Genomic DNA, 16,698 nt, shown 5'->3' with positions numbered 1-16,698 from the left:
GACCAGATGTGGCCCGCTGCCTGCTAGTTGCCCCTCTCTGAGTTATAACATCAATATATATATATATTACAACAACTTTTATAACATCAATATTTTCCCTGTTGATTTTTGCTAAGAAAACTACCAAACTAAGGATGAGAATCACTACTTATGGGTTTGTGTTTTTTAGAAAAATTAAAGAGAGAGTCCGGCAATAATACGGTTAACTGTCTGGATAAAGTTGGAAAAATTACTAATAAACTCTAAGAGAAGATTTTATTTGCAAAGCAAACAGACTTCCAATTTGCCAAGTCATTTGAGAGGTGCTGATGCAAGCAGTACTATTAGCAACATGGTCATTTCTCAGCGAGGGAAAGATGTTTACCACAGAGCTCCAACAAAGTTCTGCTTGAGGCAGATGCTACTCTAACAACCCCCAGTAGGCACAGAGCATAAGCTGCACCAGTAGCTTTCTATCCACTCAGGGCTGCCTGGGAGAGAAAAAAAAAACTAATCCAAACTTTTTTTATTTTCCACATTATTACTATGGGGACAATTGTATTACTTTTATGAAGGAAAACTGGGGTGAAGGTGTTTGCATTATTTTACTTTTACTATAAAGACCAGTAATATTCACAAAGTCACAAAATAAACGTCATACAGTTGCATAGAGTTACCTTTTATTTTTTTATTAACACAATAACCAGAAATTCAACATATTTGTCAAATGCTGTATGCCAAAGGCATATTGCACTTTATGTTCCATTATGTAAGTGTTATATGACATCTGCTGCTGCATTAAATATGCAGCCCTGCCACCTGTATTCTTTCTTTAGTTTTTTTTTTTTTACAATGATTTCTTAATGAGAGAAATAATAATGGAGATGGGCAGCATTTGCAGTTCTTAATTGCTGTGATCCTGTTTTCTGATTGTCACCAATAATTCAAGTTAGAACTCTCCACTTTCCGGAGATATTATAAAATGTACTTCTTTGTACTTTTAGTTTACTAGTCACCCGTCTTAAATGGACCTCAAAAAACAGGCGCCAACTTTAAATAGTGACAGAATAGACACATAAGAAGTGAAGTATGTTTAAAACATTTATATTCATCAGATTAGCTCACTGAAATGGAGACTGTCCTCTGCTGAATATGAGCAGATTTTATTATTCACATCTTTCTCAMTTTTTTTTGTCTCCAAACCAATTTTCTGCCTTTTTCTTATTTCATCTGAGACAGCTGCCAGGTGGGAGACCACATCTGCAAGAGTTACCAAATTACATATTTGCCCTTTGAGGATTCATCTGCTTTTGTGAATAAATAACATTTTCATATCCGCTCTGTCTGGTTGGCATTTCAGGTTCAGGGAACCAGAGCAATCAAGGCTGGATTAATAAAATGGTTGGATGCTTCTGGGTGAATAAAGTAATACATATTCAAGAGAATAACTGGAATATAGAAATAGYCGTTGGCATCAGAAAACTTTATTTGTAATTGAAGCCACACTGTGGCGTGTATGCTGGTTAACTGCACAGTTAGTTCAGCATGCATGGAAATCGTGCGAACAACAGCAATTACATTTTAAATCAAATGGCTTATTAGGATTTTATCATAATTAGAATAAAGATTCTCAACATTTCTAGTAACTGGAAAATTCGTGTCCAGGGCCGGCCGTAGCCAAAATGTAGCACTAGGCAAGATTTAGGTGGTGCTCTTTGTGCAATTTTCCAAATCTCACCACCAATTTGCCCACTCACAAACACAATTTAAATATTGTCTTTGATGTTTTATTCTTTTTCTTTTTAGAAATCAGGTTTTAAAGTAAAATAGTTAACACCTCATGTAGCAACAAACCAAAGTAACCATTGATTATTTTATAGATTAAATCTCTTAGAAAAAGTTACAAAAAAATCATCCCCGTTGTGTGGCAGCCCTTAGACGATTGATGCCCTTAGCATTTGCCTGTACTGCCTATGCCTCAGCTGGCCCAGTTCATATTATTAATCAGATTTTTAGATTTGTTGTGATTTACTGTGAACTCATCACGCTATATGMGATGTAAAACTTAGAGAAGATTTTTTTCCCATTTGACAGGGGYAAAATATATCTGTTTGGTTATTTGTCGTCATGAACAGAATTAAAACACAAATCATCCTTTATTTAACACATTYTTAACATTCATGAAATCTTGTTAAATTGCCTTTTTTAAGCAGTGGACAAAAAGKTTAATTAGAATTTACAGCTTAATCGGGATTAATGGTTCCTTCATGTGATGGTYTTGTACAGTGAGAGCCATATTCTTTGACCTTGTGAAGATGACAACAACTGAGCTAACATGCCCGCGACGCCCACAGTAACAGGAGTCTTCTTGTTTGGATTAAGACAGAAATCACTGGCTTGGGATGGGATGTTAAATGAAACTAAAAGATTAAACTTACAGTTTCTTTTGCGACTATTTGCCAAAATCAGGGGAAAAAAATCTGTGTACTATTGTATTTTGTTGGTCTGTTTGTACACACAGTAAAAACGAAAACCTCTGTCAACAGGTATTTTAGGAGCATTTAAGTGCAGTAGCCACATGATATGTCTGACTCTTCATCCTCTTCTTCATTTCTCTTATCATCTGACACACAGCCAGAGGGTAACAGCACCACACCGTAGTCCAGTCCTCACACACACTCCCCTGTGGATTAACATACAGGTTAGTGAGGAGCAAAACACAAACAAAGAGGACGTATATAAGCAGATAAAACAATGAAGCCGATTCAGGAACTTATTGTGACATTTTCAGTTTCAATACTTTTTATTTATTTTTTTATTTTTTTTTTTTGGGAGGCTCACTCTTATCTTGTACCGTTCCCTGATCCCAACCCGCATGGCAAACGTGGATCCTGGTAGGAGAGGCATGCACAAACATTCGCCGTACTGCTGAGCCAAACTCAGGTCCAAACAACATGGCGCCAGCGCCCCCAGAATACCTGCAAGCACAGGAGCGGGGATGAAAAAAATTGGTGTGTGAATAATTTGTGGAGGACTTTTCTTGAGGCACTCCTTTGAAATGTTTGTCAGATCCAAGACATTTTTTAAAATGTTTGGATGATTTGTTGTCTCGTTTGATTTCTGTATACGTGGAAAGAGAAAAAAAAAATCCTAAACACTGTTTTTGTTTTTGGCATTTTTGTAAAAGCTTTTTGGTTTTATTCTTTGACTCTGTGTAGCCCACTTCTCGACCAATCAGGTGGCTTTTCTCATGACTCTGAACAAAACAAACGAGGATGGAAATCCATCAAACATCAGAATTTTCACACAATGCGAACAAATAACRGGAGAAGTTGTGTTGAAGTTACATGTCGTCTTATCTCCACAGACATCAAACAGGCCGGAGCTCCAGTCTCCTCCCGTCTGAGTGACGGTGGTGATGGTCGTTGTGGTGACACCGAGGCCCGGTTGTGTGAGCACTGGCTTCGTCTGAGCTGAGGCTTTGTTTGAACTCCAGTTATCTTCATTTTGTCCAGTAAAGCCCTCTGCTCCTTCCTCATGACTCACTGACGACAAAACTTTTTGGACTGGCAGTTCAGATCTGAAAAAGCAAATCTGCAATCAGAGTTCACGATAAATGCTTGCCGCCTCTCAAATACAGAACGACAAAAAGGCAAACGTGGAAAGTTTACAATTTGACCGCATAATAATTAAAATAAGGTCCAAAAACCTCTTTGTTCCATTCTTGTCTAAAGGGAAGAAGGTGAAGATAAAAGAGCTGTTTGCTGGAATTCTATTGTGTTCTGTGCTGACAACACTGTGCCTTGGTGGGGACAAAAAAAGGAAAAAAAAAAAAGAAAACACTTACTGGTGTGTGACTGTTGTCTCCTCCATGACTAGAAGCTACTGGCATCCAGAGAAGGGTGAGACGAGGAGGCGAGAGGAGAGGGAGCGGGGAGTCAGCAGGAAAGAGGAGGTGGAGGAGGCGAAGTGACACTCTCCCAGTGAGAGGGTGTGTGTTGGAGCAGATAAACCAGCAGTCAGATGGCTCAGCCAGAAGCTGCGTGACCGAGATAAGTTTCCTAGTTGTCTTGTGTCGGAGACTTTGCTCTGCTCCCTGCGAATGCAGCAAATGTAGAGGGAGGGGGTAATTCACATCAGGGCATGAGGGTGACAGTCCAGCACACAGGCATGCTGATGCTTAGAAGTCATCATAAAAATATTTTACATCCAAAGCTGATGTTAAATATGACATCAACAGAGGTGTCAAAAGTATTCACATTCATTAATTAAGTGGTAATATGGGGTTTAAAATACTTTTTTTTGGAAGTATTAACTCAAGCTTTTTATTTAAGTAAATATATGAAAGTACCAGTTTGACACCACAAAAAACTGTTCATCTGACCAAGCTCTAAAATCCTATATCCAGCCAAAAAATATGTGTATTTTTGATCTTGTTTTGAGACTTATTTACTAAACAAGAACAGAATTCGTAAGAATAATAATCTTGTTTTAAGAACGAGTAAGATTATTTATCTTGTTGGCCTGGAAATTTGACTCAAATTGAAAAATTCTGCCAATAGATTAAAAAAATTCTACTTGGTAAGATTTGTGAAATACTTGGACTCAATTTTTTTATTTCAAGAATCGTCTCAAGTAAAATTTAAAATAAAAAAGTGATTTGTGTCATGCAGGTGTGATGTACAAAGCAATAGGGTGTCAGAATATTAATTATTCATACTTCTCATCCAACCACAAAATTCACTCTATCCAAGAGGCACCATATATCTGCAAAGTTTTTATTTATTTATTTTGATAAGTCAGAATGAACACAAGTAAAATAGAAATTAAATACTTTTATGTATTTTTAGAATGTAAGGAGTATAAAGTTCAGATAATTGCATGAGAATGTAAAAACTAGAAGTGAAAAGTTAAAGTATAAATAACCAAAATTTCTGCTTACAAAGTAATTGTACTTCATTATTGACAAGTCCAAACCATAAACCAAAAGAAATCAACCTGAGCAGCTCGGCCTGTGAACCTCAGTGCTTTCTCTCAAATTCATCGACATTTTAAACCAGCACAGCAAAGAGTACACTTACCAGTTACCCTTTGGGGTAAAAGCATCAGTGTGAATGTGAGGAGCTGGGAAGTGAAAGAGTCACTGTATAAGCAGTGAAACGTGGTTTGTGTGTGTGTGTGTGTGTGGGGGGGGGGGTCGTTTGCTGCGTTCTGACGTTGACCTTTTTAATTTAAGTTGATGTGCTGTGTGTGCACAAAAAGCAAGTGTGTGTGTGTGGGCGGGGGGGGGGGGAGGAAGTTTATGTGTGATGGAGGAGCACGTAGTGAAACCACTGCCTTTCGAGTCTTGTTTCAAAAGCAGAAACACTTTTATGATACTCTAAGATGATTTGTCCTGGCCTTGATTGTTACCTGAAAGCAGAAGAAAAAAAGTTTTAACCAAGATCCGTGCTGTGTTGTATACCTCAAAGTGATACTTGAATGAAAGAACAATAATCTTACCATAATTTAGTAAAAGTTAGTCTCATTTAAAGATATTGAGTAAAAGTTTTTAAGTACTGGACATAAAGTGTCCTGATGCATCTCAGTAATCCAGGTAGAAAAAAAATCAAAAAGAAAAAATAAGTAAGTCTTCTGGAGTAAAGGAAGCCATCTTTGTGAAGAAAAACCGTCCATCATTAAACAGAGGTGGAGGCCTTCATGTCCAGTTGTCCTCCTCCTACAATGCTGTCATTGCAAGTATGACTCAGCCCCCTGTGAGCAAATGATGTGAATCAGGGTCCCAACGATACCAACACAAAGAGGGGAAAAACAGACAAAAACAAGGAGACATTAAACCCCCCTTGCATTCACTACATACACATAACATGACCCTCTATGAGCAATAGAGCTAATCAAACCTATTGTTAGGCGATGGCCCTCTTTTGCATGTGATTAAATAGAGCTAATAAAGCCTATTGTTAGGCGATGGCCCTCTTTTGCATGTGACTAACCTGTTTGTCCAGGTGGAGGCAGTGCTTATAAGGCTGAGTTCACCTGAAACTCATCAGACTGAAGAAGTCTCTTGGAGGAGAGACGAAACGTTTCACTAAAGAAGAACCCATCCAGAGGACCTACTTATTTTAAATTTTTGATACTGGACATTAATCGTACAATGTATCAAATTTACTGACATAAAATGTATTAACAGGATTGAGTAACAGAGAAAAGTTGGAATTTCTAAAATGACATTATCCACCCCCCAAAAATAAATAAAATTTCTAAAGACCATAAGACTATGATGTTATAACAAAATGTTGTTGGAAACACACACACACTTCACTTACTGTATAGATAACCAATATTTCTACTGAAATAATTAACGTATTCTTACTTTACAACTCTAGATCCATGTAAAAACTGCTTTAGCTGCTGTGTAAGGAGTTTTGGGAGAGAAATAACTCGGCACACATTACCTAAATCCTATTCTTACTGCGAACATTCCCTCATTATATTTGTGCTTAGAAGAGAAATATACAGTACATAAATAGACCAAGGGAGAAACCTTAAGTTTGAATAGATTTTATTTTGGTGGAAATCCCAGATAAGCTAAGTTGATAGCTATAAAAAAAAAAAGAAAACAGGCTGAGAAGACGTCCTCATTTCTGATGTAGAAAACAAAACAAGACTTTCGTCTGCAGGACGAGTGAAGGACTTGGAAAAGGAGCAGGAGCAGCATGACGACGTAAAAACATGATCGGTCAAACAGGAAGTGATGTCAGTTCAGCGTCACTAAGTGAAGATCAGTTTTAAAGTTTCATTTTTAGAAATTGCTTGTTTACAACATGCTGTATAAGTAAAAACAAAACATCTGTCCACATATCAAAACACAATTTAACTTAACTGAAAGAATATCTGACAGAGAAGTGCTGTTCCTGTACTGCTGAACATTTTACAGATTCTGGCGTCATTCTTTTTAAACTGCTGATTCCTCTAGAACTTTAATGTTTTTGAGCTTTTTACTATTCTGAAAGTCCAGGGTTTCTAGTTTCATTAACTAAACCCTTCAGCATTAATTGAAGTTGTTTTAAACAGAAGAAATGCTGCGACTGAAATCTTTCAATAAAATATAGACTAATGAATTGTGTCAGAGTGACCTGTTAAATTGTAAATTGTCATGAAGCATTTAAAGTTTTCCTATAGGTGCTGAACGTGCTCCTGTGTGACACTGAGCGCTAGCCTAATGGATCAGGTACACCAGAGTGTCCCCAACCTCCACGGTGAGGCCGTTGTCAGCCAAAGTGACCTTCTTCTCCTGCAGATTCACGTTGAACACAGATTTGCTGGAGATGGGCAGTTTGCCTTGTTCCTCCTGTCCCAGAACAGGCAACCTGCGAGGTCCCATTAAGGGGTCCTCGTACCGCATCAGCTTCACTCTGGACAGATCTGGTGGGGTGGAGACAAACAGCGGAGTTAGGCAAGAGAAACAAAACCGAGCAAAGAGAAGAAAACAGAGGGAGGGGTGCAGCTGTGTGGAAACTGAAAACTATCAGCGTAAAAGGAGAAGAATGAAACATTTTTTTAAATAAAAGCTGCACAACTTCACAGTTCATTGAATGAGACTACAAAGGATTTGGATCAATTAAGAAACGTACAGAAAAGCACAAACTATCAAAACACAATGTGTTTTTTGTTGAACGCTTTCTGAATTTCTCGACGCAATATGAAATGTAAACAAACAAAAAACATAACCAATGATAATAGTTTGACTTTCTTTAATTGTTTTATATTGCTTACATCTTATTTGAAAGTAATGTGTGATGTATGAAGATTGGGTTTCCAATTTTCTCCTTTTAAATCATTTTGACCTTTTCTAAACTCGCACACAGGCTCAGTGCAGGTGAAGGGATTAGTCTGTAGCCTCAGGGTTTCATTTTGTGGCTGGACAAGCTTCTACAGGCTAATTAAAGCCTGGAATAAAGTCAGGATTCAAACAGGAACATTTTGAGTCCCAAACAGGCCATTTTGTGAATTAGCCATTTTAAATGTTGACTTTTATTAATAATGATAATTAAAGGGTTTCTCTCTTACTCAGTAACATATTCAGTTGGCAGATGGCAAACAATGAAAAAGCACAGAGGGAATGACATGAGACAGATTTGTACACAACATGTGTCTTACTTGGCTAAGCCACCAGGAGGTGTGATAAAACATTTTGCTCCAAAAATACAAAATCTGCCCAGCTTTGAACCGACGCAGCAGCTCACAAACGATTTAGCTCCACGCAGAGTAAATACTTTCATCTTTTTTTCCCCCGAATTAAAGCATTATTAACAGACCTGTTTGAGTTTGTTTTAGGAGTCGGTTGACTTTAGCGAGCCGTCGAACGATGCTATCCCTGCTGTCCCCCTGTCGGATGTCGAGCTTTGTCGAAAACAAGCCGGTGAACGGCTGAGGGTTGATCAGGGACACGCACACTCCGGGCTTAGGAGACAAAAAGTGTGACACAAATGAACATCACTGTCAATGTGCTGCATTATGAGAGATAAACACACAAACCAGCAGCTGAAGTGAAAAAAGAAATGTGCTCTTTAATTACATGAAAGTCATCTTTGAGCAACTAAATCACAGCTAAAATATTTACCTCAGATCTAAACACGCTGAATGGCTTCCCGGGGCAACAGTCCTCCTTCACTTTATCATCGCCCTCCGATGCAAATAAGACATCAATCTGCTCCAACTGTCGGGTAAGAATCATGGGAATACATATTAACACTCAGCTGAGCAGGAAAATACACAAGAGTGTGTACACAGGTGTGTTGGCATGCTCACTGGCACAGGCTGGTGGTGTTAACCTCAACCCGACAACGATCCAAGACTTAACATATCAAGCTCTACAGCAGAATGCCACACATCCCACAGGACAGCAAAGACAAAAAATACTGAACCGGAAAGTAGAAGGGAACAAGTCTACACGAACAAAATTACAAAAAATAAGAATAAAAAAACATGTCTTATTTTTTTCTTTTTCAACAGAGAAGGCTGTCGAGGAATTCCCCACATGAACACAGAATTTGCTCTGTTTTTTCATTTCATTCATCCAGTCTAGGATCAGCCCAAGGTTGTTTTATTACCCTCTAAGCTGTGATTCCTAAGTGGTTTGAATGCAACAGAAGCCAGTTTTACAGCAACAAATGTGTCATTGATGACACGAACTTTTTCTGTGTCATCAGGTCCGGCTTTGTTGTCAGCCTGATTTCATTCAGTTCATTAGTATTAGATTCAGGTTTCTCCTTTGAAGCAATTCAGGTAAAGTTTTCCTCTTTGTGTTTAAATCTTTTGTTTCCCAAAGACACTTTTTGAGATTTGGGTTTTATGTTACAACTAGGATAAGTAGTACAGACAAAAAGCATTAAGAGATTTTCAACTTATAACTTATAAAAAGATTTAATATATATATACACAGTATATATATATATATATATACTGTATATATATATATATATATATACACTCACCGGCCACTTTATTAGGTACACCACGCTAGTAATGGGTTGGACCCCCTTTTGCCTTCAGAACTGCCTCAATTCTTCGTGGCATAGATTCAACAAGGTGCTGGAAGCATTCCTCAGAGATTTTGGTCCATATTGACATGATGGCATCACACAGTTGCCGCAGATTTGTCGGCTGCACATCCATGATGCGAATCTCCCGTTCCACCACATCCCAAAGATGCTCTATTGGATTGAGATCTGGTGACTGTGGAGGCCATTTGAGTACAGTGAACTCATTGTCATGTTCAAGAAACCAGTCTGAGATGATTCCAGCTTTATGACATGGCGCATTATCCTGCTGAAAGTAGCCATCAGATGTTGGGTACATTGTGGTCATAAAGGGATGGACATGGTCAGCAGCAATACTCAGGTAGGCTGTGGCGTTGCAACGATGCTCAATTGGTACCAAGGGGCCCAAAGAGTGCCAAGAAAAGATTCCCCACACCATGACACCACCACCACCAGCCTGAACCGTTGATACAAGGCAGGATGGATCCATGCTTTCATGTTGTTGACGCCAAATTCTGACCCTACCATCCGAATGTCGCAGCAGAAATCGAGACTCATCAGACCAGGCAACGTTTTTCCAATCTTCTCTTGTCCAATTTCGATGAGCTTGTGCAAATTGTAGCCTCAGTTTCCTGTTCTTAGCTGAAAGGAGTGGCACCCGGTGTGGTCTTCTGCTGCTGAAGCCCATCTGCCTCAAAGTTCGACATGTTGTGTGTTCAGAGATGCTCTTCTGCCTACCTCGGTTGTAACGGGTGGCTATTTGAGTCACTGTTGCCTTTCTATCAGCTCGAACCAGTCTGCCCATTCTCCTCTGACCTCTGGCATCAACAAGGCATTTCCGCCCACAGGACTGCCGCTCACTGGATGTTTTTTCTTTTTCGGACCATTCTCTGTAAACCCTAGAGATGGTTGTGCGTGAAAATCCCAGTAGATCAGCAGTTTCTGAAATACTCAGACCAGCCCTTCTGGCACCAACAACCATGCCATGTTCAAAGGCACTCAAATCACCTTTCTTCCCCATACTGATGCTCGGTTTGAACTGCAGGAGATTGTCTTGACCATGTCTACATGCCTAAATGCACTGAGTTGCCGCCATGTGATTGGCTGATTAGAAATTAAGTGTTAACGAGCAGTTGGACAGGTGTACCTAATAAAGTGGCCGGTGAGTGTATATATATATATATATATATATATATATATATATATATATTTCTGAGAAAATGTTGCAAATGTTACAAGATTTCTGTAAACATCCAAATTGTTTGTTTAGAAATGGTGCCGATATTCTTATTACCTCATGTTATCTGTAAACAAAATCTGTTAAAATATCAATTTTGTTTATTATGGAGCAAACAAAAACCCTCAGGCAGAGTTGGATCAAACACACTTCAGGTTTGAGTGAAAACCCGAGGAGAGGAGTGCTGAATCAACACAAACCTCCAGAGAATTTGTTAAGTAGACCAGATTCTCCATGAGAACTGTTCGCTCATCGAACTCCAGTTCAAGATCCAACACCCTGGGTCCGTTCTTCTCCAGGTTTTCCTAAACAAACAAAAATAAAAATCCAAAACAAACAAATAAGCAAAACATCATTGGAACTAAAAACTATGTGGATATTTCTCCAAAAGCACCAACACGTGTTTGACTAATTTTTCATTATTTACTTTTATTTAGTTATTTGACAGAAAAAGGAATAAGTAAAATCTTATAAATAAATAAACAGTGAGACATTTGAGGAGGCGAGGCTTAAAACAGTCGGGTGTGCAGAGCTGTGTGCAAACAGACTAAAGTAAACCTTATTGACACACACTGGAAACATCATGAAAGCAAGAAAACAGGGAGCAAAATCTAAAAGTAATTATAAGTTTACCTTGATCATGGCAACAAAAGGCATGACTCTCTTCATGTATTTCTTCAGCTCAGGCAGGGCTCCCAGCTCACTCGCTATCACTTTGTTGTCTGGAAGCACCCCGTTGTTGCTCTGGGCAAAAACCAAGAAAAGAAAACCGCATTAATAACCTGGGCCAAACTATTTTATATAAACAACTAGACAAAAAAATGAAAAGAKAAAATGGTGTATTTTAGTCCACTGCTATGTCATGAACACATGAAAATACAAAATGAAGAAGCTTCCGTTTTATTATGTCAACATTTGTTTTCACCTTATAGTGTTTGCCGAGCAGAGACAAGGCGCTGTGCTGCCAGGGAGGGTAGCTCTTGGCTACATAGATGGTGCAGTGGGAGGGCTTGGCAGGGGGCTTCGAGTCACCTTTCTGTGGACAAAAACAAAACAAAAACAGCTTGACTACAATTTGAAAAAAAAAAMAAGTTTTTCTTAAAAGCCTTTTAATACAACAACAAAAAAAAGTTTGATAATTGTTGCAGAAACATTGTTTAACTGATGTTAAATAGTTATCTGAGAAGACTCTTAAACACTTTAAAGTGCATGTGACCTCAAAATTTTATAATAAATATGAATGCATTTTTAGAAAAATAACATATTGCAAAAAAAAATCACACCACTGAGAAGAACAGTTGTTGAGATATTTCCYTGAAGTAACAGGAAGTGATGACAAAGGGAGATGTTTGAATGTGATCAGAGCATTGTTACAAAACCTAACATGAAGAAGAGGGTCAAGTAATATTATGTCAAACAAATACGTTTTTTTCTTTTGGTGTTCCCCTTTGATGTCACTTCCTGCTTCACTTTGGCTGAATGTGACAAAATGGATAAAATCTTATATTGTGCCAAGTTTATTCAAATATCAATATGTTTTCTTTGACTATTTGTATTTAAAGGAAATGCATGTCACAGGCACTTTAACAAGGCTCTTCTTTGAAAATTGTGTTTCTCGTTATTTTATTAAAAACTCACATCAATTATTTTTGTGTTGGTCTCGTTATAGAGGGGGTAATATGTATGTTCCAGGCACATAGTRCAATTCCAAACCACAATCAATTTACTTTCAGTTGTTTTGAAAATGCTGTTTATGTATCAAAAATTAATTTGACATTGGATCATCTAAAACGCCTTGAAACTTGCATCTGTCGCTTTAAGAACTTCCTGCTGTTTCAGACACTCCCACTTCAGCATGTCTTTGCAACAATGCTTCAGGAGAGAGGTGCTCTGTGGGGCGGGAGCTCGGCTGCAAACTGAGCTCCAGGGAGGAGCTTTGTGTACATAGACGGAGCTTTGTAGCAGTGTTTAGGCAGCTCCACATGACTACAGGAGAGGATTTCTCAAACATGCATGAATGAGTCAAAGCAACACTCTGGGTATGTTTTTGATGAGAGAATGACATCATAACTTGATATAAAGCTTAAAAAAGTTCATTTTGCATAATACCACCCCTTTAAGAAAAATATAATGTAAAAAATTATAATAATGCAAAAACACAATTTTCCTTTTCCCTCTCTTCCAATCATCTTACAGTCCCGACTCCATGGCAACAAAATACTTGTAACAAATCAATAAAAGCAGTCTCAGAGTTTAAGTTATCGTACTTTTTAGATCTTGTCAGTACTTGTTCTACTTTTTTTTTCTCAGCTGCTGAAGACCATTTATTGAACCGCCTCACAGTCAATGGACATTTCCCTGCTGTGAAAACACAAATTTAGATTTTCAAGTGTATCTGAAAGGATAAAAGGATGCAGTTTGAGAATCACAAAAGCAGAAGATCAATAATCCAAAACTGCTACATGTTGAGAATAAACCACTAAAAAGGAGAACAAAATATCCTCTTGTTAGTTTTGAAACAAGTTCAAATCTGGTAAAATACAAGTTTATTAACTCTTACAAACTATTTATTTTGCTGAAATTGAGTCAGGTGTTTAATGCTGAGGTTATTCTTTTTTTTCATCTTTATGCTTTCCAAAACCAAACATTAAACATCACCTAAGGAAGAAAATCCCTCAGACGCTCCACTGCCTCTAGTTTCTTTACTATGCTTAATGGACACACTTACACAAGTATTGGATTTCATTTGAAACAAAAATAAGAGCTATTAATTCTGACATTGATTTTCATTCCAGCCATTTAATATGTGTAGTTAAAACAATACTGTTGACAAAAAAACAAAACAAAAAAAAACAAAAAAAACAATACTGTTATTATATCTTACCTTGTTTTTTGGGGGAAGCATGTATGCTTTGAGCCGCAAACGGAGGTCATGAGCCGTCTCCATCAGGTACTGAGAGGAACGAATCAGAATCTCATCCACTGGACCTGCTGCGGGCCACGAAGCCTTCATCAGAGAACCCGTCTATCAGACGACAACAAGACAGAAAGAACCAGTTAATGAGGGAAATTCAAGTTTGTGTATTTTGATAATTATTTTGTGAAAACCAAAATGGCCAAAGTTTGAGGAAAACTGGAGCTTTAAATCTGATCAAAAAGAAATCACACCGCCTTCATAAAATCACTAAAACACACCAGTTTGACTGGACATGTGTGAACACTTCACACCATCATACAACTCTGTCAGCAGTGTGGACTCCACTCTTTAGCCTATCGCGTTACGCACAGAAGAGACAAGAAAAAAGAAAGAAAACAAGTGCAGTTGTGGGGCTTTTGTTGTTGCTACGCGACGTCTGAAAAGAAAAAAAAAGCAGTATCTTCAGCGCAGCAGCACTCCTTTATATTCATAAATTTGAGTGTTAAAAATATTCTTGGCTCTCGGTGCTCGTGGAAGCGTGTAACAGTGTGTGCTCTTGTTTCACGCTGCAGAGGAAGAAAAGCTCAGTGTGAAGACGGGCTCCTGGGGGACGTTTATTTCCTGCTAGTAGCCACTTCACCAAAAGGTAAATGAGAAGTGGGAACGACGCGACTCCAGGCCGACACAAGCCTGCTCGCTTAGGCTTTTGCGATCCCAGGTGTACTCATGAATGCAAATAAATACGTTCTATTAAAAAGCTTTCTCGAGGTGAATATTTTAGACAAATGTGCACAGCAGAAATAAAAACAGTGGACAGAAAGGAGAAAATCACAAAAAGCACAAATGATGATACATTTATAGGTTCTTTACCTTGCCCAGCAGACCCCATGTGTATTCACACAGATGTGGACAGATGGGGGCCAGCAGCAGTGTTTGCCTCTCTATGAACAGGAACACCAGGTCTCTGTGCATGCCTTCGATAGCCAGCTCYCGATACTTGTCTTTGGCAGCCTGTAAACAGGAAATAAAACTTTAAATGTTSTCAGCATCAGCATGTAAACTTTACAGCAACATTGCTTCAGTGGTCATGATATTCAGCTTGTAAATTTTATATGTGCATGAAATTCTATCTGAACCAGGATCAGTCATGCTCAGTGGATTTAGTTCATGTTATAAAAAAAAAAGCTTCAGCCAAGATGGAAACTGCTTGCTTTGTGCTCTTACATGGGCTTCTCTCCTGTAAATAAGAAAAAAATATATATATATTTTTTTATTATTATTATTACGTCTACCTTTTTTTTCCAACTTTTTTGCTTTTCACATTTTATCCTGCGTATCTTAATGTGAACCGTTTTCTATTTTTTGTGCAGTTAGGCGATGAGTAATTCCCCTTTGGAAGGAATAAAAGTGTTTTTTATGTAAAGGTCAGGAATATTACTCATTTATCTTTTCATTCTAGTGATATGAGAACTTGAATAAATAAGGTCATTGTCTTGTTGAAAAACACAAAGTTAGGATTCATTTCACATATGGATGTGGATTGCCATCCTTTTTAATTAACAAATAACCAAGTTTGAGTATTTGTCTTCTTTTCTTATCTACTTTTAAGTCTATTTCAGGTCATGTTCCTGCATATTCACAGCCAGTGAATATTAGTTGCACTAACCCTAAAGCACCAACTCATTTATTTAGGTCCCTAATTTTAAAACACTAGCACTGAAAAATTTAGCAGTGGTTAATTTTTTTGTTATGCTGCTGAGGGTGTAAAATTATATATGTACATGTGTGTATGTATATAGATATGTATATATGAATGTGTATACGTAAATATATGTATATATTTTTATTATTCTTTTTTTTGTTAATTAGGGGCAGATATAAGATTTTTTCTTCTTCTGCTTCCTTTCATTTTATGGGATTTGTGTTTCTTTTTTGTTGTAATGAATTTTTTGTTTTTAATCAAAATTAATAAACTACTGTATTAAACTAAGCTAAAGAAAAAAATTAGCACAAGTTAAATCTAAAGCAATAATATAACCCAGCTGACACATGGAACATTCTTCAAAGTCATCATAATCTTATTTACTGTGTACAAAATATTGTCACTTTAGTGCCCTTGGCGGGCCAAATGGGAGGCACCCGCAGGCCACATTTGGCCCGTGGGCCTTGAGTTTGACACGTGTCCTTGTAGATAAGTGATACATATATGAGCAAAATGTATGACAGATTTCACCCTTAACTGTGAACAAAAATGTTGATCAATAACATTTAAAGACCTCAGTTAGTGCTTCTAAATTAGCAACTGCTAATCCACTAATGAATTTAAAAAATAYCAAAAACCCTAAAGCACTAATCAGYAAATTAGTTCCTCTATTAGTGCTTTAGGTGAACTGTGCCCACCACTGTTTACAGACATGTGAAAGGTTAAGATTTATTTCATGGTTCTATTGTTATTTTTGCAAAAATCTCATGCTTGATTTCAAGCTGAAAATTTCTTTAAAAAAGTTAAAATATTTACTTGGAACTCAAAAAAGCCACTCTTCAGAGCTTCTTTGTACATCATCCTCTCATAATGCTGCTCCGTCTTTAAGATGCCTGCATTTATTTCACTGATAAGACACAAAAATCACAAAAGCCATCACAGTCAGTTCAAATTAATCATAAAAAAGTACAGTTGTCAGAATGTTATAAAATACCGTATTTTTCGGACTATAAGCCGCGACTTTTTTCCTGAACTTTGAACCATGCGGCTTATAGTTCGGTGCGGCTTATACGTGGATTTTTTTCTTCAGCCACCAGCTTCTGCTGCATTTGCTTCAACCACTCGCTTCACAAAAAGAAAGGAAAAAAAGAAGAAGAAAAAAGCGATCGCCTTCAGAGCCGACTGTTGTACCAGGAAGCAGCGATTTAAAGATAGTCAYTGGCCAAAAACTCATAAAAGGGGATAAAACAGACATTTTTCATGGTGGAATCTGACTGATAAAAACTTTGGAGCTTAATCCGGGACCAGTTTGTGGATAAAC

General features: G+C 37.7%; 2 protein-coding genes across 3 annotated transcripts in view; both read right to left on the bottom strand.

The window, feature by feature from the left end:
• Positions 1-830: 830 nt before the first annotated feature.
• Positions 831-5,257, bottom strand: plac8l1 (PLAC8 like 1). 2 transcript variants are annotated; one of them, XM_014018996.1, is made up of 5 exons: positions 5,061-5,257; positions 3,827-4,075; positions 3,327-3,559; positions 2,821-2,957; positions 831-2,662 (listed from the first exon to the last, which is right to left on the bottom strand). In XM_014018996.1, the coding sequence occupies exons 2-5, from the start codon at positions 3,850-3,852 to the stop codon at positions 2,531-2,533; spliced, it is 528 nt and encodes a 175-aa protein (XP_013874450.1). In that variant the 5' UTR covers positions 3,853-4,075; positions 5,061-5,257; the 3' UTR covers positions 831-2,530. The 2 variants fall into 2 exon arrangements, with proteins under 2 accessions (XP_013874450.1, XP_013874449.1); XM_014018995.1 differs by lacking the exon at positions 5,061-5,257 and having other exon boundaries at positions 3,827-4,236.
• A 1,267-nt stretch (positions 5,258-6,524) lies between these two features.
• The window catches only part of lars1b (leucyl-tRNA synthetase 1b), a 29,025-nt gene continuing 18,851 nt past the window's right edge, over positions 6,525-16,698 (bottom strand). Inside the window, exons 24-32 of the mRNA XM_014018994.1 lie at positions 16,194-16,284; positions 14,546-14,686; positions 13,643-13,783; positions 11,684-11,794; positions 11,392-11,502; positions 10,959-11,063; positions 8,603-8,698; positions 8,298-8,442; positions 6,525-7,404 (exon numbers count right to left, since the gene is read on the bottom strand). Coding sequence (XP_013874448.1) covers positions 7,199-7,404; positions 8,298-8,442; positions 8,603-8,698; positions 10,959-11,063; positions 11,392-11,502; positions 11,684-11,794; positions 13,643-13,783; positions 14,546-14,686; positions 16,194-16,284 — 1,147 coding nt within the window. The 3' untranslated portion in view covers positions 6,525-7,198. The remainder of the gene's footprint in view (positions 7,405-8,297; positions 8,443-8,602; positions 8,699-10,958; positions 11,064-11,391; positions 11,503-11,683; positions 11,795-13,642; positions 13,784-14,545; positions 14,687-16,193; positions 16,285-16,698) is intronic.

The sequence above is a fragment of the Austrofundulus limnaeus genome, unplaced genomic scaffold, assembly GCF_001266775.1.
Source record: "Austrofundulus limnaeus strain Quisiro unplaced genomic scaffold, Austrofundulus_limnaeus-1.0 Scaffold207, whole genome shotgun sequence".
In the NCBI taxonomy this organism is placed as follows: Eukaryota; Metazoa; Chordata; class Actinopteri; order Cyprinodontiformes; family Rivulidae; genus Austrofundulus; species Austrofundulus limnaeus.
This window is presented reverse-complemented; position numbering and strand designations above follow the sequence as displayed.

Bases quoted from the DNA above. Each gene is read 5' to 3' on its own strand.
- plac8l1 (XM_014018996.1), bottom strand. From the start codon at position 3,852: ATGGAGGAGACAACAGTCACACACCA. The intron at 3,560-3,826 runs GTAAGTGTTTTC...TTGCTTTTTCAG, and splicing joins GAGACAACAGTCACACACCA to ATCTGAACTGCCAGTCCAAA. The intron at 2,958-3,326 runs GTAACTTCAACA...CTGTGCTTGCAG, and splicing joins CTGTGGAGATAAGACGACAT to GTATTCTGGGGGCGCTGGCG.